General features: G+C 40.7%; 3 protein-coding genes across 7 annotated transcripts; all 3 read right to left on the minus strand.

Moving 5' to 3' along the window:
• Positions 1-386: 386 nt before the first annotated feature.
• On the minus strand, positions 387-4,482 carry LOC112559976 (ankyrin-3-like). The gene has a single exon (XM_025231505.1). It carries the CDS (start codon positions 4,446-4,448, stop codon positions 1,905-1,907), a length of 2,544 nt encoding a protein of 847 aa, XP_025087290.1. The 5' UTR covers positions 4,449-4,482; the 3' UTR covers positions 387-1,904.
• A 15-nt stretch (positions 4,483-4,497) lies between these two features.
• LOC112559975 (ankyrin-2-like) lies at positions 4,498-9,851 on the minus strand. Of its 3 annotated transcripts, XM_025231503.1 has the most exons (3): positions 9,794-9,851; positions 8,811-9,035; positions 4,498-7,972 (listed from the first exon to the last, which is right to left on the minus strand). In XM_025231503.1, exon 3 carries the CDS (start codon positions 7,889-7,891, stop codon positions 4,523-4,525), a length of 3,369 nt encoding a protein of 1,122 aa, XP_025087288.1. In that variant the 5' UTR covers positions 7,892-7,972; positions 8,811-9,035; positions 9,794-9,851; the 3' UTR covers positions 4,498-4,522. The 3 variants fall into 3 exon arrangements, with proteins under 3 accessions (XP_025087288.1, XP_025087289.1, XP_025087287.1); XM_025231504.1 differs by lacking the exon at positions 8,811-9,035 and having other exon boundaries at positions 9,794-9,843; XM_025231502.1 differs by lacking the exon at positions 9,794-9,851 and having other exon boundaries at positions 8,811-9,783.
• A 1,638-nt stretch (positions 9,852-11,489) lies between these two features.
• On the minus strand, positions 11,490-18,915 carry LOC112559978 (putative ankyrin repeat protein RF_0381). 3 transcript variants are annotated; one of them, XM_025231510.1, is made up of 3 exons: positions 17,576-18,915; positions 16,728-16,868; positions 11,490-16,150 (listed from the first exon to the last, which is right to left on the minus strand). In XM_025231510.1, exon 3 carries the CDS (start codon positions 15,787-15,789, stop codon positions 14,404-14,406), a length of 1,386 nt encoding a protein of 461 aa, XP_025087295.1. In that variant the 5' UTR covers positions 15,790-16,150; positions 16,728-16,868; positions 17,576-18,915; the 3' UTR covers positions 11,490-14,403. The 3 variants fall into 3 exon arrangements, with proteins under 3 accessions (XP_025087295.1, XP_025087293.1, XP_025087294.1); XM_025231508.1 differs by having other exon boundaries at positions 16,728-18,915; XM_025231509.1 differs by having other exon boundaries at positions 16,713-18,915.
• Positions 18,916-19,385: the final 470 nt, after the last annotated feature.

A 19,385-nucleotide genomic window follows, 5' to 3' on the forward strand; every position in this document is an offset into this window, starting at 1 on the left:
GTCACTTATCTGCCACGCTCCTCGCCCGCGAGGTTGTTGCAGCAGGGACCTGCTGCCTCGATAAGGGACGCATGATGATGACGAGAATAAAGAAAGTCGAACAATTAATATGTCCATGGCCACAAACACAAACCTGATAAACAGATGGCTGGATGAAAAGTTGAATGGGTTCCTTGACGAAGAAATTCAAGAATCGATTGACGTATAAATCTCTGGACAGTGTTAATAGTGGTAATCGCGATTAGTAATAAAAATAGTGATGATACATCTTGCTTTAAATTTCAGGGCAACAAAGACAGTAACACGAACAGTGACTCTCGTCGTGTCCCTAGCTTAAAGATACACTGCATACAACTTCAGGTCAGACACAAAGAAAAGTATTCGTATGAAATTCCTGCATTCTTTTAATCATAATTTTATAACTTACACTGCTTTTGTACAAGATATTACATGTGAAAGGGTTTCAACATTAAAAAAAGAAAAGTTCCTGGCACTTGCAATTATGTCACAGTAACAAAGATGCAACACTATTAACTTTGAGAAGATATACTGATCTACTCATATACCTCACATTTGCTGCAACTTTGGCACCTATATTGATGATATACTGTTGGATTACAGTTTTCATGACAAGTTAAGAGTTAGATAAATAAGTTTATATGCACAAGTGTCGTCTCGCCACAAATGCACCGTTACGAAATACACACATTTTCAAAATTTTTTTTCTAAACAAGAAAGCGATATTTTGAAGTGCATGCTTTAAATTAAGTACTGTACGTACACTTAAATATTTGGATTGAATACTAGATTATATTTAGATAAAAGCATCGATGAAGCTGTTTTAATCCACAAAATGCAGATATTTTTCCTATTTAAAATATTCACTTTCAGTAAGCAAATACCTAGCAGAATTCAGAAAATGGTTTTCGAAACTTTAAGAGATAGATGGCAACACAAAAAGAAATGATCTTCACGATCATTGGTGAATCCATGGACGTAAGTTCGTGGTGAATCTCAGCTTTTCGCGCTTTACATAATTTGGGCAAAAAATACAACATACCTGTGAAATAACGAGTTTACCAGTCAGCAGAAACAAATTGTAGGAAAAGAATCAGTGTTGGCGAAAAAGAATATAGTACACAACAACACTACAAATCTGTTCCCGTACGCGTGTACACCGATTACGGTTTCTTCAGTGCAGAAAAATAAACAAGAGAAGAAATGGTTGTCGACTCCATTGAAAAATGTAGATCTACGGCTGGACGGTTGATCCTCACTGTATGTTGGAGAGCTGGGAATAAAGTTCAGTTTAGTTTAGTCCTTGTTACTCCACAAGGAGCATAGGGCCGCGGAAATAAAGAGGATTTGTGTATTTTTGTAGTCACAACATGTCCTAATGTTACAAATCTAACAGTCCGCTTTGCAGACGACACTCAAGGTAAGTAACTCTGAAAGAACGCTGCTTGTGACACAGCCAGTGCTGTCAGGCAGCAGAGACAAGTAAGGAAAAATTTGAATAAATCCGCAGATTTCAATCTACAAATCTACAAAGTGACAATCAAATAAGACAATCCAACGCAGAGGTAGGAACAAATCCCAATCAATCACGGACGGATAAATAAAAATAAAAACATTTTGAGGCGAACACTGATATGGAAGGGAAACGATCACTCAGGCAAAAGTAGTTCTTAAGATACTAAAATATCATACAATGCCTCATAAAGGTCTTCTCAGCTGTCAGAATAATATTCATATTTGTAGGAATAAGCTGTCAGAATAGTATTCATTCTCTTCGGAATCATACTGTTCACAATCACATTTATCACCAAAGGATGATAAGCACATGTATTAGTAATTCGTAATGCTAAATTATGTCCCCTGAAAAAATATAGGTTCCGTGTTTCTCAAGCTTCTTCTTCGTCTGTAGTAAATACATCGCAGAACTGGATATAATCCTGAAGTGCAGAAGGGAGTGGAAGAGATTTGACCTTAGCTGTCCTTCGGGAACAACAACCAAGAGCGTGAGAGACAGTCAGGCGACACAAAGACTTGAGAGACCGAGGCTGACTGGCGGCGTGGTTCAGTATGTCCAGCATCTGTGTCTCGGCTGAAGTCTTGTCTCGGGTGGAAAGCTCCACCTGATATCGTGTATTGAGATCAAATAATTCCCTGTTCGAGCTAGCACCTGATTCAACTAATATCTCAAAGGCCCTGACATACTTCTTTTCAAATGCGCGCTGCGTGGGAGATCGTGTTGACGCTTGAACACTTCCCGACAGGCTGTGGGTTTTAGTGTTGTCTGTAATGGCCGGCTGGTGGGTGGAGACCCCAATCTTTATAAGCCATTTGACGGATTGTAAAGCCAGACGTTTCTCATGACCATGAACAAATATGAGCAGTGATTTTCCTTCATTGTCTGCAACAATGGGACTGGCTCTTCTTTCCAACAACTGGTGGAGAAGAGAGTTTAAAGATTTCAAACGAAATTTGCCAGTAGGATATCTCCTCCAGGCTTGGAATAGAATAGTTCTTCCATTTTCATCCCGACTGTTAATATCTGCTCCTCGTGCCAGTAAAGCGTCCAGAAAAGACAGCCACGTTCGGTGATCTTGTGGCCGATATTTTAACATAAGAAGATGCATCAGAGGCTTAGTTCCAAACATTAATCCTATGTCAGCACCGCATTCTACAAGTATTTTAGCCACAACCCAGTTGCAATTAGAGAAAGTCATTTTCAGAGCTTCGTTTTTACACTCAGCAAGTTCTTGGCAGGAAGAATTGCCTTTGTCAGTGACACACGATATCAAGATTCTTACCTTACGCGGATCCGAATTTTTATTTGTAATCAGATAAACATGCTGTAAGATTGTTTTCTTTTCTTGAAAAGTAAAGAAATAGGACGATTCGGATTCCACAAGCCACCAAAACAAATCCCACTTTCTATGCTCTAACGACAGCTGTATACAACTCCTTCCATCAGGTCCTGTCTGGTTCACTTTAAACCCTTTTGTAGTCAGTAACAACAGCAAGTATGACAAACTTATTCCATGGTGACTCAGTTTACCACTGTCCATTGCCAGCCTGTGACTCACAAACCATCCCTGACTGTCGGGTAAGCTAACATCAGCACCATACTTTAAAAACACGCAAACCATCTTCCAGTTTCCACACTTAGCGGCGAGGTTCAAGGGCGTGTCACCTTGTGCCTCACGTTCGTTAAGACAAAGGCCACGCGACAGAATCCGTTGAGTAAAAGATCTCGCTATTTGAACATCTACACTAGTATCATTAGCAAGCTCGTGTAAAAATGATTTCCCTTCTGACAGATCATTCTGGTCAACATTAGCACCACACTCATATAGGAATTGTATAACTTCCCATTCTTTCTTGATCAAGGCCAGCTGTATTGCTTTGAAGCCATTTTCATCTTTAGTGTTTATGTCCACACCGCTCTTAATCATTAATTTAACAAAAGGTAATTTTCTTTCTTCATAATTTCTCGGGGTGCTGCAAAAAGCACCTGACAGCAACGAATACGTTGCCGGTTTACAAGACGAGTTATCTCGTCTTAGCAGTCTGTGTAAGACAGACATTCCTTGGCTGTCAGTGTTATCAGCCCTGGCCCCATTCTCTAGCAATTCTTGTACAATATCCCAATTCTCCCATTGAGCTGCAAGATGAAGGGCGGTGTCGCCATGTGGACCAGCTATTTCTATATCTGCCTTCCTCTTCATCAACGTCTTCACAATTTTCAAAGACACAGGTGACGTACACTGCACGACTCTGTGTAGAATTGTCAGACCATCCTTGTCTCTTATGTTCACGTCGTCCACATAGTTAAGCAACATGTCCACGATTTGTACATTCTTGTTTTTGGCTGCAATTTGTATCAGGGTGTCACCGAATTCATCCTTTTCCATCGTGCAAGCAGCTACTTTACTTAATATTTTAAGTGCTTTTAACATATGGGGATCATTTTCAGCAGTTTTCCATTCTTTAGCAGCCAGGCGATACAAGACCGTGTGCCCTTCATCATCTGTTAAACTGGCGTCCGCACCACATGTCAGCAGTGTACGGATTTGATCCCAATATATTGTTTTGGTGCTGAGATGTAAGACTGTGTTTCCACACAAGTTTTTGGCATTTATGTTGAAAGGGGCTCTTGCACTTTGTTTTCTATCTGTTTTTGAGTTATGTGTGTTAGCATGTTTCTCCATAAACTGACTAACCTGTGCCCGCGAGCTAAAACGTTCCTTACTTGACGACATGAATGCGAACTGTTTTTCGATCTTATCCTGCAGAAGTTCCTCTATTATGTACCAGTTGCCATGTTTTACGGCTAGATGCATGGCACTGTCACCAGAGGGACACAAGGTGTCACATTTGGCGCCGTTATCAAGAAGATACCGAAGAAGCGAAATATTGAGCTCACCTCTGTTACCATTCATAGCCAATCTTTGAAGAATAGTGAATCCTTCACTGTCTGCTTCATCAACATGTTCTATTCCATTAGTATTTATAGTCAGCTTGTTACAGAAGTTAATCTCTGACAATCTGTTCGATCTTTTTTGTGAGCAAGTAGTTGTTCAATTATCTCCCAGTTATCATATCTGGCAGCTAAATGAAAAACGGAATCACCGCTAGGACTGCGTGCAGTCACATCTGCATCTTTACTAATGAGAAGATGGATGAGTTGAGTAAAATCATGACTTCTGTAATCCATTTTCTGACTAGCAATAATGTGAAGGATGCTGAGTCCTTCCAGATCACGTTCGTTAACATCTGCCCCGAACTCAACCAGTCGCTCTGCAAAACTCCACTTTTGCTCTTTCACAGCCATGTGCAGTGCTGTTCCTATATTTGGACATCTACAGTTGAGATTTATACCTTTAACAACTAAGAGTTCAAGTATTCTCTCATCTGGCTCTTGAGCAAGTCTGTGAAGAATGTGAAATCCCTCACTGTCAGGCTCGTTTATATTAGCTTCTCGTTCTACCAGGTGTTCGACCATTGTCCACTTTCTGTGTTTAGCAGCCACGTGCAAGACTGTGTCGCCGCTCTGATTGCGAACAAATTGACATGCGCCTTTGTCAAGAAGTATACTAAATTGAGTATCCAAGGACTTGCAGCATTCTAAAACGTCTTGGGCAATTCTGTGGAGAATATAACATCCTTCGCTGTCAGGCTGGTTCATGTCACATCCTTGGTGAACAAGAAGTAGAGCTATTGTCCAGTTGTTGCATTTGGCCGCCAGATGTAAGGCTGTATCGCCTGTACGACATTGAACAGACACGTCTGCACCTTTGTTAATAAGGGTAGAAAAGAAAATGTCGTCCTGTACCTGTGTCTGCTGAGTTGTTTGCGCAAACCTGTGAAGAACATTATATCCCTCGCTATCAAGTTCGTTCACGTCCCATTCTAGCTCCAAAAGACGTTCAACTATTTTCCATTTACCGTGTTTCGTCGCCAGCTGCATGACACTGTCACCAGCAGAGGTGCGAACAGACACATTAGTACCTTTGTTAAGAAGGGAACGAAAGAGAGTGTCTTCAGGTGTTTCACTTGAGTTGGACAATACCTGTCTCCGCTGTGTTGTTTGCACAAGTCTGTGAAGAACATTCCATCCCTCGCTGTCAAGTTCGTTCACCTCACATTCTAGTTTCACAAGATGTTCAACTATTTTCCAGTTGCCGTGTTTTGCTGCCAACTGTATGACACTGTCACCAGCAGACGTGCGGACAAACACATCAGCACCTTTGGTAACAAACATCACGAAGAGAGCTTCACACATTTCTTTATGTGATTTTCCCTTTGGATGTCTCAGCCGTATTGTTTGCGCAAGTCTGTGAAGAACATAAAATCCCTCACTGTCGGGCTCATTCAGGTCACACCCGTGCTCAACAAGACACTCAACTATGTCCCAGTTATTGTGTCTGGCCGCCAGGTGTAGAGCTGTATCGCCAACAGAGCTACGAAGGCGTGGGTTGGCTCCCTTGCTGAGCAAAAGGTTTACAACAGAACCAATATTATCTTCGGTATACTTAGACTCATACTGAACGGTTCTATGGATAACACTAAAGCCTTCACTATCGACTTGGTTTATGTTTGCCACATCATCTTCCTGAATCAGGTGTTCCATCATAGGGATGTTTCCATGTTTTGCTGCAAGCTGTAATAGGATGTCATCATTTGGAGACAGTGATGAAATTACTGCGGTTTCATCATAAAGCAGACTTAAAAGCGCCGGGAGGGTTCTCCCTCTGTATATGCATTGAGCGAGTCTATCAAGAACGGTGAGTCCCTCGCTGTCGGGTTCAAGAGGACTGAACTGTTGATTCAACATTCGCTCTACAACGAACCAGTTTTTGTGTTTGGCGGCCAGTTGCAGCAGGTTATCACCTTCCGGGGTTTGTACAGTGAGGTTTGCGCCTCTATTCACCAGAAATCCAAAGACATTATCTACACCTTTCATTGATTCCATCTGCGCAAGTCTCTGAAGCACTGTAAAGCCTAAAGGGTCAGGTAGGTTAACACATGCACCTTTCTTTACAAGTTCGTCAAGGACATTCCAACGACTGAGTTTCACAGACAAATGCAGCTGCATGTCGAGTGGAAATCTTTTAAGAAAAGGCGTGTCAAGATAAATGTATGAACTTTTATCCGTGAAAATCCTGTCATAAACTGTACAGCCATCACTGTCAGGCTCTGTTACTACCGCCCCATGAGCTATCAAATCGTTCACATACCCCCAGTTGCCAAGTTTTGCAGCTAAATGTAAAGCAGTGTTTCCTTCTGAATCCTTGATTTCTAAACCTGCGCCGCATGCAATAGCTTGTTTTAACAACAAAGACGAATATTCACGTTTGTGTGTCGCCATTGTGTGCAGCACAGTTCTGCCATTTCCATCCTGCACATTAGCACGTGCACCAATTATCATGAGTTTTTCAGCGATTAGACTGTTTCTTTCTTTGACTGCTAGTTGCAGGACAGTGTCCCCTCCCCCTTCACGTGCATCTATGTTCGAGCAGTTTTTCTGCAGCAATGAGAAAATGGTGTCAGCACTTTTCCATATCTCCGAAACAGAGCGAAGGTAAATAGGCACCAGGTGGAAGACAGTGTGATTGTCGTTGTTAAAAATGTCGGTTCTGGCGCCACTCTGCAACAAGACCTCCATCATTTTCCAGTTCTTGCTTTTTACGGCAACGTGAGTAGCTGTGTCACCATCTACATTCTTTAAGTTAATATCACCGCCATTTTCAAGCAGTTTGTTTAAGAGGTAAATATGATGATTCATGCCGCCTTTAGCAAGTCTGTGCACAAGTCCCAACCCTTCTTCATCTAGAGTGTTAGCAATGTCGGCTGTTAAGAGGTCACGGACCAGCCACCAACAGTTCACTTTGGCTGCAACATGAATTAATACCTCGTGTATGGCTCTGTGGTGACATTCAGGTATCGTCTGCTTTAGACTGTCCCGTAAACAAAGTAAGATATTAACGCTCAATCCGCAGTTCTTGTTCATGTATTCACTACGGCCCAGGATCCTCAAAAAGGCGATCACGTGGTCTTTGTTGAGTAGCGTCCCTTCTCTTGACATCAGAAGCCACACGACTTTCCAGTTCTCACATCTGGCGGCCGCCATGACAGCCGTGTCTCCGTTATTATCGGCCATGTTAATGTTCACGTCACGTGACAAGATCTTGTCCACGATGTCTTCTACAAGCGAGAGACTGATGTTGGATGGCGAAGCCAGCTTGTGGAGGACGAGACATCTCTCGCTGTCAGCCACATCCACATCCTCGTCACACAACAGGTCTCTGACGACTACCCAGTCCCCACAATAAACAGCCGCTGTGAATGTCTGAGTGTTCTCTCTTTGGGCCATGTTTTTCATTCAAATGTTGTCATGTCACAAGAAGTAAAACTATCCATTCACTAGAAAGTTTTCTTATGACCGATGTTTTTCCTGTAATATCTGCAAAAGTAGAATACAACTCAAAGTGACTTGAACCCACGCTAAACATACCAGTTTAGACAAGAAGCTTATACAACGAACTATACAGTAAAGTAAAATTCTACAAAATGTACACATTATTATTTATTCTTTATATTTGCATTTTATTGTCTAAGTTCTGTTAACAGATCCGAAACACACCGTCCTAAGCTGTACTGTAGTAGATAAGGCATTTTATAATATATTGTCAGTCACAAAGAATAAAAGAATGAAAGAAAGAACTGATGGAAGGAATAGAGTTTCAGGAGAACAAATCTGTAGCTCAGTGGGTAAATGTGCTTAGTGTCAGCATGTTATTTGTTTTCAGTGTTTTTAATATCATTTTATTATTATCGTTATTATTAGCACAGAGTGCGACTTGATTTAGCTGTGACGCTGCACGATATAACCGCTCCACAAAAATAATACACACACACACACAGACAGAGAGTACGGAACATATTTTCCTTGAAGTTGGAGTCCGAATATTCATTGACTCTTTCAGTCTACAATCAATCTACACAAATACACTCATTGTTCCAAACAAATTGTTCGAAATACAGTTGAACCTCAGTTATGCGGTCTTCGATAACCATGTATTCAGTTATTGGGGATCGTCTTAAAAAATAAGTAAATTGCTAGAGATCACAAGACCGCTAAGATTTACCCGTCAAGAATTCAAACTACAGGAATGTACATTATGTGTCATCTTAAGTTTTCTTCGCCGATGGGTTTCTGAGAATTATTCTAAAAGGATTGAAAGTAAAGCATCTGTGCACCAGCTAGGAGATCCCCTGCTGTGAAAAACAATTAGACTTACTTCGATGCAGAGCACTCGGTCCGAACAATCTCCCTCTTTTTCCTAGTTCCGACGACTGCCACTCGTCAGTAAGTTTTCACATTTGTTTTCTTTTTCAGCGCTGGGTTTTGTGTGTGTGTGTGAAAAGACTGTATAGGTCGTACCGTCCGAGTAGGTGACGCTTTTTTCTGAGTTTATACAGTTCCCGTCCGCACCTCGAGGTTAGAAATTGGCTTCGCATCAGTTCTGCCGAAATGTCGGGGTCCAGTGCGGAAGTGAAAAGAAAAAGAGTTGTTTAGTCAGTTGCAACAAAAATGCAAATTATTGAACCTGCCGAAAACAGTAAATCAACTGTTAAACTTTCATTGGAATTTAACATCGGAAATCAAAAAGTGCGTGATATTGCACCTATTCTAGCATTTGCAACTTTTTAGAATTATTTTCGATTATCTGTGATATTTTATTATCCGGATGATGGGCGCCGGTCATTACAGCGGATGATCGAGGTTCTCCTGTATTTGACACTTGACCGGCAAGCTAGTTTAGTCGTATGCAAGAAGCACACATCTACAACAAAAGCTTTAACAACGGGTATATAAATACATGCTCTCTCTCACACACACACTCCCTATATGGCGCTAGGACTAAAAGCGAAAGTAGAAAAGTAGCTATAAATAAATTAACATTCAAGTACACGTAGTCCACTTTTTTCGTCCTGATGTCGAGTGAAAGTGAAATACAAAAGTGCCAGTCACCTCAGAACTTTACATCATTAACGACGCTACAGTAAGAGTGGTAAATCGTTTAGAGAGGTCAGGCTAATGATGTTTAGCTGTCCGAGTACTTTCTTCTTTGTCAGAGACTTCGAAATCACAACAGCATGCAATAAAGTTTGTGATAGTCTGAATGTATAAGAAAATGAACATAGACACGTAAATTATGTGAATACAAACGAGAATTAATTGAAAAAACTGATTATGTCGATTTTGTTAAAATGCAGGTACCTGACAAAGCTGTACGGACGCCATGAAAAGGCCCTTTAAAGGAAGACAACTCTAGCTGATAACTTGCTTACCTCAGTCACTTCCCCTTTCGCTCATTGTAATCGTGTGTTTATATTCACTCATTCGCAAGCACCCAAGCTGACGCTCAAGCTCAAACTCTCTACTCATGCAAATTCGGGACACTTTCAAGAAAGGACTACTTTAATTCTCGTTAGACAAACCGAAGGAATAATCAGGACATCGATTAATATAAATTACGGGATATTTTTTCCAACACTGATCTTTCACGGGGAGATGTGAGGGTACAAAAACTGAGTTAGCTGCACTAGACACTGACTTTCACGCATTCTTTGATCTCACTGATTGCTTAGACAGGTAGGTGCGTTCTCGTCGCTCACCTGTCGTTGACTTTGGCTCTGCGCTGTCGAGAACCCTTCACGTAAGAGAGTGTAACATACTCTTTTTTCATCTTCTTTTTAATATAGTCCTATTAGGGAATTGGGTAAAGCTAGTTTGGCACATTCAATGACTTTTTCGTTTTTCTCGCGTGGAGAATTGTTTGCTGCTCTCGCACCTTTCGGAGGCCTGCACCTACTTAAATATTATCTACCCAAGGGAGACTTGCCTCTGCTTGTATAAACATATAAGTCCAGCAAAGGATTCTGCCGAGAAAGACAACTAACATGAGCTATTTGAAACTGAGATCACAATTATCAAAGTTGTCGAGAATAAGGACAACTTGGTCGGTGAATTTCTGCAAGGCTGTATTGTAGCTGGCTGCTGTTTGTGGGCGGCTACCTTGTCTTGTTTGGAAACAAACACTAACACGACTGTCAATTGTCCGAATTCACATGGCAAGTAAAAAGTAAAACGGGACACATCATTTTATATGAGACTGTGCCAGTTGTTTCAGGTAGTGAACACCTTGACTTGGATGTTGTTAACGAACACACAGCCTCTTTTCTTTAGTCTGTTCAGTCTTCTTGGCATGTCTATCATGCCTAATTGTCGTGAGCCTGGAGATGGATGTCCGCCTTGTTGTTACTCAGCCATTCACGGTTTCTCGGCGTTGTCTAGCGTGGAAAAGACAAAACCCGTCGAAAGAGAGAGAAGCAGGATACAGGACTATATTTATCCTTGTACTACCCTACCAGTCTTTATTCACAGGTCACACTAAGATCACAAAAAGTAGACGAAAAGTAGCTTTTTCGATGAAGTCGAGTTGATAAGAGTAGCACCTCCTTACACAATATGTAATGCGTTATTCAATTTGTATATATTTATTCTGTGTGAACATTATTTCCCTGGATTACTTCTAACGAATCGATTAAATTAATGAAAGGTTTTATGACTGGGATAAAGAAACATGATCACAAAGGAAACAGTTACTAGTATCAGTATATACTACTATAAAGACAGTGATGTGTAGTGATTTCAATGGTAATCGCCCGTTTTAACGAAAGCTGGTGTGTACAGCCATACATGCATGCGTTACTGACAGCTAAAATAAACAGATTCGTACATTTAAGACCAAAGGAAATACCTCTGTAAATGCCTCACGGTGAGTAGATAATATGTAGGGATCTTTTTCTTTTTTGTATCAATTTCGTTTCTTGTTTTTCTGTTGGCTTATTTTGTTAATACTCTGGTGTAAAGATTTTCAAATCGTGCCTCTGACAAAAAGGCTCAACCAGGGTTTCATGGGAGGCAACAACATGAAAAACTTTAAGAAAATAGTTGTCTCCCTTAGAACAGTGCACAACAAGGAAAACTGTTTAATCGGCTTCGAGCAGCAAGTATTAAAGTATTAAAGTTCATGTACAAGCAGTACTTTTGCCTATTTATCAACACCTGATATGTTTATCCAATATAACTAGAAAGTCTCCTAATAATTTATAAGCACTTATTGTATCAAGCATCATGCATGCACCCGGATACAAACATACAGGCAGTAAAAAGAAAAGTTACATGGTGAAATTGTATTAACAAGTAAATCATTTTCTTTAACCAGTAATCCATTAAAGAAATAGCAAGAATGTCATGTTAAACTAAGATTGGTCAGACTTTATATCAAACAACTTGGTAAAAACATCTAGAAAATGATTGCCGATCCTATATAATGTGTTAATAATGAAAAATATCGCTTTCTTTGTTTTAGCAGTTAGCTCTTCAGACCCATGAGAAAAACGTAGCCTAGTGAAGAAACAAAGGCCTAAATATTTAAGTATTATCACATTTATTTGACTACTTCCATATAATCATCTCTCATTCACTGCTAAAAATTCCCCTTTTGTTAAAGCAACAATGTTACTTTTATGTAAATTAATATTTAGGCTAAGAATTATTGATGCTTTATGCAATATATTCAGTTGATGTCAAATAAACAGACTCACCTGCTTACATTAATTTCACACGACCTTTTCTGACTGTTATTTAAGACATGACTGATCGGTCTGACCCTCCTACCATGGAATCTGTCTAGATGTTAACAGCTTCGTGATATTTTACAGCACACATGCCTTCATGTCAAACCAGTTGTGTTATTCTTTATCTAAAAATCAGTTTAATCTCCTCGTTAATCCAAATCTTACAACCTCCTGATCCGTTTCCAAGAGCAATGCTCATCACTAACTCTTTCAAGCCTATATCAGTAATATAAATCTTCGTGCAAAAGAGTATCTGATTTTTTATTTCTATTTGTTAAAAAGAGTAATCGCGAATATATTCATTGAAATACGAAATGATCAGATAGCATCATAAAACTTTACATTTACACGGATATACTTCAGCAATCTACAAGCAGATAAAGTGAATACTTCTACGATAAAAATAATACTTGGCTGAGTGAAGTTTGCAGAGTATAAACTAATCTACCAGTGAAGAAAATATAATAGCCAAAAAACCTGCATTTCTTAACATCTATGCCAAAAATTCAGTAAGCGTTCAGTATTTCAGGAATTGACAAAATATTATTATTAAAAGGTTTACTTATATAAATAGAACCATGCCCCTACCGTATGGACAAGCTCACGCCGCCATACGACGACGACAAATACGATGATGATCAAACACATAGGCAAGCATTTCAACAAAAGAACAAATACAAATTCAAAACAGTTCTCGGCATCACAGTCATATAGACAACTCTGCCCTAAAGACGTGCGAGCGATAAAACATTGCTCTATGATATCGCCGATTTAAAATATTTAAATATAAAACAATACCTAATACCAGTTATCACAGCCGTCTGAGAAGAATGACATTCTGTCTCCTGAAAATTCAGATTTTCAGTTTCTTCTATTGAATCTGGTAATTTGGAGTAAATCAGAGAATAGGACATAATCATAAAGTGCAGCAGGAAGTGGAAGGGACTCAACCCTCTCCATCCTGTGAGGGCCGTAACCAAGAGCGTGAGAGACAGTCAGGCGACACAAAGACTTGAGAGACCGAGGGTGACTGGCGGCGTGGTTCACAATGTCCAGCATCTGTGTCTCGGCTGTAGTCTTGTCTCTGGAGGAAAGCTCCGCCTGATATCGTGTATTGAGATAAAATAATTCCCCGTTGGAACTGGCGCCTGACTTAACTAACATCTCGAAGGCCTTAACAAACTTCTTTTCAAAAGCCTGCTGCGAAGGAGATCGTGTTGATACAGAGTTTGTCAAGGCCGGCTGATAGGTGGACACGCCAAGGTATATGAGGAATGTGACGGATGTTAAAGCCAGATGTTCCTCAAGATCCAAAGCATACTTCAGCAGCGACATCCCGTCAGCATCTGCAAGAAGAAGATTGGCGCCTCTGTCGACCAGCGCGTGAAGGAGGGAGCCTGAGCTATCCTCGTCATACCAAGCAATCAAATCATTCCATCTTTGAAAGAGAAGCGTTCTTCCAGCTTTATCTCGACAGTTAATATCTGCTCCTCGCGCCAGCAAAACGTCTAGAAAAGACAGCCACGTCTCGTGATCACTTTTCTTATACTTCGAAATAAGAAAATGCATCAGAGGTTGAGGCTCTAAATGTTCTACTTTTGCACCACATTCGACAAGTGTTTTGGCCACAAGCCATTTGCTACATGAGACGCTTGTTTCCAGAGCTGTATTAATAAACTTCGTAATCTCTTGGCATGAAGTGTCTTTATCAGTGATACTCATTATCAAAGTTCTCAGTTTATTCTGGTCTGTATTTTCATTTATAAACAAATGCATATTTTCTAAGATTACTTTCTTTTCGTTGAAATCAAAGCAATACGCTACTTCGTGCTCTACTAGCCACCAAAATATCTCAAGCCTCCTACATTCTATCGACAGTTGTACACAGCTTTTTCCGTCTCGTCTTCTCTGGTTTACTACAAAACCATTGCTTTTAAGCAACGACAAAATTCCAGGAAAATACATGTCTTTCTTGCTTAAACAGAGCCTGTGACACACATACCATCCCTCGCTGTCAGGTATGTTAGCATCAGCACCATGCTCTAGAAACACCTGAACAACTGTCCAGTTGTCATAGTTAGCTGCCAGGTTTAATGGCGTCTCACCTTGTGGTTCACATTTGTTAAGATCAAAGTCATTTTCCAGCAGGTGTTGAGAAAGTGACCTCGCTTTTTCACATCTACACTAGTGTCCACAGCTAGTTCGTGAAAAACCGATCTCCCTTTCTTTTTCAAGCAACTGAGAGATCTTCTCGGCTTCACTTTCGAAAAAGAACAGTATCACTTCCCATTCTCTCTCATCCAATGCGAGTAGTTGTATTACTGTGTTGCTGTATTCATCTTTGGTATACGTGTCAAGACCACTGATAACCATTAATTTAACAAGAGACAGGTTTGTTTTGTTAGAATTGTACGTGCCGTTCTGACAAAGTCTTGGGCACAAAGAACTTAACAGTCTGTGTAAAACCGACACTCCTTGACTGTCGGTGTTGTCAGCCCTGACCCCATTCTCTAGCAACTCTCCCACGATATCCCATCTACCACACTGAGCTGCAAAATGAAGGGCTGTGTCACCCTTCGGATCAGGTATTTTTATATCTACCTTTCTCTGAATCAGAGTCCTCACAATGTCCAAAGACCAAGATGACATACACTGCACAACTCTGTGTAGAATTGTCAGACCATCGCTGTCTGTCATGTCCAAGTCGTCCAGGTGGTCTAATAACTTGTCAAAGACTATCACATTCTTGTTTCTGGCCACAATCTGTATTATGGTGTCAAAGAATTCTTCTGTCTCTGCTGTGTAAACGTTTCTTGCTTTAAACAGGCGGTTCAAGACCGTGTCACCTTCATCGTCTGTTAAACTGGCGTCTGCGCCACACTTGAGTAATGTATTAACCTGCTGCCATGCCTCTGCTTTGGCACAAAGATGTAAGACTGTGTTTCCAAACGTGTCTTTGATATTTAAATTGCCACCAGGTTTTTCGTCAGACTGGTTGACGGTTATGCATGGGCTTAACCACTGTTTATTTGTAGAAGTTGAGACTGATTGTATTCCAATGTGATAACACAGCAGTACATGTAATATACCCCAATTTCCATGTTTCACAGCCAGGTGCATGGCACTGTCACCTGAGGGACACAAGGTGTCGCATTTTGCGCCATTATCGAGAAGAAACTGAAGAAGCAAAGTATTGCGCCCACCTCTATTCTTCTTTATGGCCAACCTGTGAAGAATAGTAAACCCTTCGCTGTCTGGTTCGTCGACATGTTCTATTCCATCTGTCACCTGAGTAAGTATCTGCTCTATTATCTCCCAGTTGTCATGTCTGGCAGCTAAATGAAAAACTGAGTCACCTCCAGGAGTGCGTGCAGTCAAATTTACACCCTTCGTTAATAAAAGATTAATAAACGCAGTGCAATCATCTTTTCCATCATCTATTTTCTGTGTAACAATGACATGGAGGACACTGAGTCCATTGACATCAACTTCGTTGACATCTGCCCCAAGCTCCACCAGTCGTTTAGCGAAATTCCACTTTTGCTCTTTCACAGGTATGTGTAGTGCCATTCCAATGTTTGGACAGTTAAGGTCGAGGTCTAAGCCTTTTGCGACTGTGAGTCTTCGGGTTGAAAAAGGTGGAATCCCTAACTGTCAAGGTCGTTTATTTGTCCACGTCACGTGACAAGATTCCGTCCACGAAGTCTTCTACAAGCGAGGGGACGATGTCGGAGGAGGAAAGCCATAGCAGAGGTGGAAGCCAGCTTGTGGAGGACGAGACATCGCTCGACGTCAGCCACGTCCACATCCTCGTCACACAGCAGGTCTCTGACGACGACCCAGTTTCCACTATCAACGGCTGCTCTTATTTCCTTGTGCTCTCATTAACTGAAATCTCTTGTGTTTCTATCAAGGAGACATGTTTATAAGCCTGTAAGTATAAAATAACATAATAAAGTGACTTAAGACCACTAAACATATTTGGCGGAATTCGATTTTATGACTGCACTTGCCTTTGTTTCTTGAAAGTAATTAAAATGGTGCATCAAAATTATGGGTAACTCGCTAACACTATGTAACTTTTTTGCGCTCTTCTTTATCGGGGCTTGAACACAATGCAACCAAATAGTTATACAGACACGTCTTGTATCTAAGGACAACTGTGGACGAATCTGCATTTGAAATTGACACATTGTGAATGTTATAATTAATGTTTATCAGAAACAGTCAGTTCACATGTCAAATCCTTTGTTTGAAAGACAAAAAGATTGTTTTAATTCCACGACCAGTTACTGGCATGACTGTCTACTGCCCTTTCTTAGGCTGATCTTTCTTTTGTCAACAGTAACAAGCAAACTTCGTGTTGTCAAGCACATTGTCAGACCTCGCTGCAATAAAACAATCTCAGCTTTCTAACCTCTATGCAACCATTGAAAGTTATTAAGTAACATTAAGTAAAAACTAAAGCCGACAGATCACTGAGATCGCGGTACCTGTAAAGTCTTTACCTGGCCACACGCAGCACTGGACTGTCTGTTGTCAAGGACCCAGCAAGCAGGTCATCACTGATATGGTGCCACAGATTATCTCCAAGCATGGAACGGATTTGATTGGGGGATGGGTGCTTCGTGACAGTTTACATGTACTTCCTAGACACGAAAGTGTTTATAAATTTCAAAACGTGATTGGTTGTACAGGTAAGAGTATGTCTGATACAGGGAGGTAACTCAGTCCTCCACCCTCACCCCAGTGACTCTATTTTTGATTTTTATCGGAGTTTATTTACACTTCATACCCTTCAGTGGCATTCAGGAAGAAATTTGGATAATTTATTTTCACTTAACTGGAGATCCTGGTGCAAGTGAGACAGACAGCTGGCCAGACAGGTGCGACTGTAACTGTACAGCCACGCACGTTGTGTTGACAACGCGTGCACACACTATAATAAAAGTATTTGTGTGGAAAAAAACTAGGCATTTATTGTTTCTGGTGTTAAGAGGAACTTGTGTTCAATTACTACAGATTGCAAGCTGTCTACAGCTGGCATCAGCGCTAAATCTGGCATCTTCAAAACTAAGAGACAGTTGCATATTTGAAACAAGCAAGCTCCAGGAGAGGTCCCTCTGTGTAAGCAATGTGACATCTGCCTGCGTGCCTTGGTCACGGTCCAGGGGAAAGATTACCTGGGTGTCAGATTCACTCATTTACAGGATTTTCCCTTCATAGAATTGAAATTCTAGCTTTATTTCCTTTGCATAAGGAAGTTTGATTTCGACAGACACATACAATAACAATTTTTGTATAATTAAACAATTCTATATTTTGAAACGTGACAGGCAAGGACTTTTCACTATACCTTCATTTTTGTCCACATTAAGTAAGCCAGTAAGCCATAGATACCAAGCAGATGAACCTGTAAAATAATAACAGGAAGCTACCAGTGACTGGCGAGCAACAGACTTAGGTTGACCCTCTTACATTGTGTGTATGAGAGAGAGACACACACACAGACAGCGTGTTATGTTTCTACCAGATAACGAGAAGAGAGTATACCTACGTCTTTACGTGGAGCGTAATACGTCTTTATCTGGACCATTCATAGGTCCTTACGTGAAGCATTCAAACGTCCTGACGTAGAGCATTTAAATGTTTTCTCCGTTTGGAGAATATGTTGATGCTTGAATACTTTCCAAGTGATTTAATTGTGGTAAACAGGTATACAGGCCAAGTGGAGTGAAGAGTTTGAGGAATGTTAAACATGCGTGGTCTTTGGGGTCTAAAACATCTCTGAGCAGTGACTTTCCTTCGACAATAAAAAGAAAAGGATTCGCTCCATTATACAGCAATTGATAAATGAGGGAGTCTGAAGCATCCTTGCGAGCACTCAGTTTCTTGCAACCTTGAAACGGGATTTCTCTTCCGTCTTTATCCAGACTGGCAATGTCTGCTCCTTGCACCAGCAAAGCGTCTAGAAAAAACACCCACGACTAGTGATCTTGTCGCTGATATTTCCACATAAGAAGATTCATGAGGGATTAGTTGAAGGCTTTTATTGGGACGATAGCAAAGCATGCGACAAGTGCTTTGGCCACAACCCAGTTCCAGTGTTCAAAGCAGCTTGTACAAACTCTATTAGTCCTTTGTAGGAAGTGTCGTTCGTTTCTATAACACGCATTATCAAAGTTTGCAGTTTCTTCTGCTCTGTCATCCTTTTTAACAGAAACGTGTGTTGTAGAATTGTTTTCTTTTCTTCTAAAGGAAAAAGTTATTCCAAACTCTACTACAGCCATCAAAACAATTCCCATTTCTTATCATCACGGAGGATCGACCCTACTCCTGCACCTCCCCAAACCCCTTCCCATTCTCCACTCTCCATATTCCTCCAACTCTCCACCCTCCAACCCCCCAACAGTGCGAAAAACCTTTAGGTGTAAATACTTTTCCCTACCTGAATCAGCTATAAAACATTATTAGCTATTACCCAGCTATGATGATATAAAAACAGTGAGCACTCATCTTGGAAAATGGACGTCTTAGAGGAATCGTCATCAGCGATGAGCAGCGTTTACTGCAGCCTGTGGTGCTTGCATTGCAGACTGTAGTCAGTTATGAACAATTTGTAGCCTGTGTATCGTTGTGTATCGTGCTGCCACCCTACAGCCGACCAACACGGGACATGGTTGTAGGTTGATGAAACAGTACTTATTAAACATGAACAAAATGGCGTTACGCAAAAGGAAACTGACTACTTAAAACCCCGGATGTGCCCTCGTGGGATAACTCTTATCATGACAATCCCAGCCCCTGGCACTCTGATTCTCTGAGTCATCACAATTCTCCTTTTCGCAATTAATGCGCGATAATATGCTCTGAGCCTATGAAAAGCATAGCGAGGCAGCTGTTTAGAGTCTGTAATATTTATGTTTTATAGTTAGAAAGTTTTCAGCGGAGAAAGAGGACATAGTAACAATTTTAAAGCTTTCATTTTTTTCTTGACGCACAATTTTCTTTTGGTGGTTGCATGTGCAGTGAAATTATTATTATTATTATTATTGTTGTTGTTGTTGTTGTTGTTGTTTTTTATTATTATTATTATTGGCTATTTAGTACACACATACCTCCTCCTGAAGTAGTTCATGGCATTCACGAAGTCTATACACACATGC

Source organism: Pomacea canaliculata, linkage group LG3 (assembly GCF_003073045.1).
Source record: "Pomacea canaliculata isolate SZHN2017 linkage group LG3, ASM307304v1, whole genome shotgun sequence".
NCBI lineage: Eukaryota > Metazoa > Mollusca > Gastropoda > Architaenioglossa > Ampullariidae > Pomacea > Pomacea canaliculata.

Bases quoted from the DNA above. Each gene is read 5' to 3' on its own strand.
- LOC112559975 (XM_025231503.1), bottom strand. From the start codon at position 7,891: ATGAAAAACATGGCCCAAAGAGAGAACACTCAGACATTCACAGCGGCT.
- LOC112559976 (XM_025231505.1), bottom strand. From the start codon at position 4,448: ATGAATGGTAACAGAGGTGAGCTCAATATTTCGCTTCTTCGGTATCTT.
- LOC112559978 (XM_025231510.1), bottom strand. From the start codon at position 15,789: ATGGCACTACACATACCTGTGAAAGAGCAAAAGTGGAATTTCGCTAAA.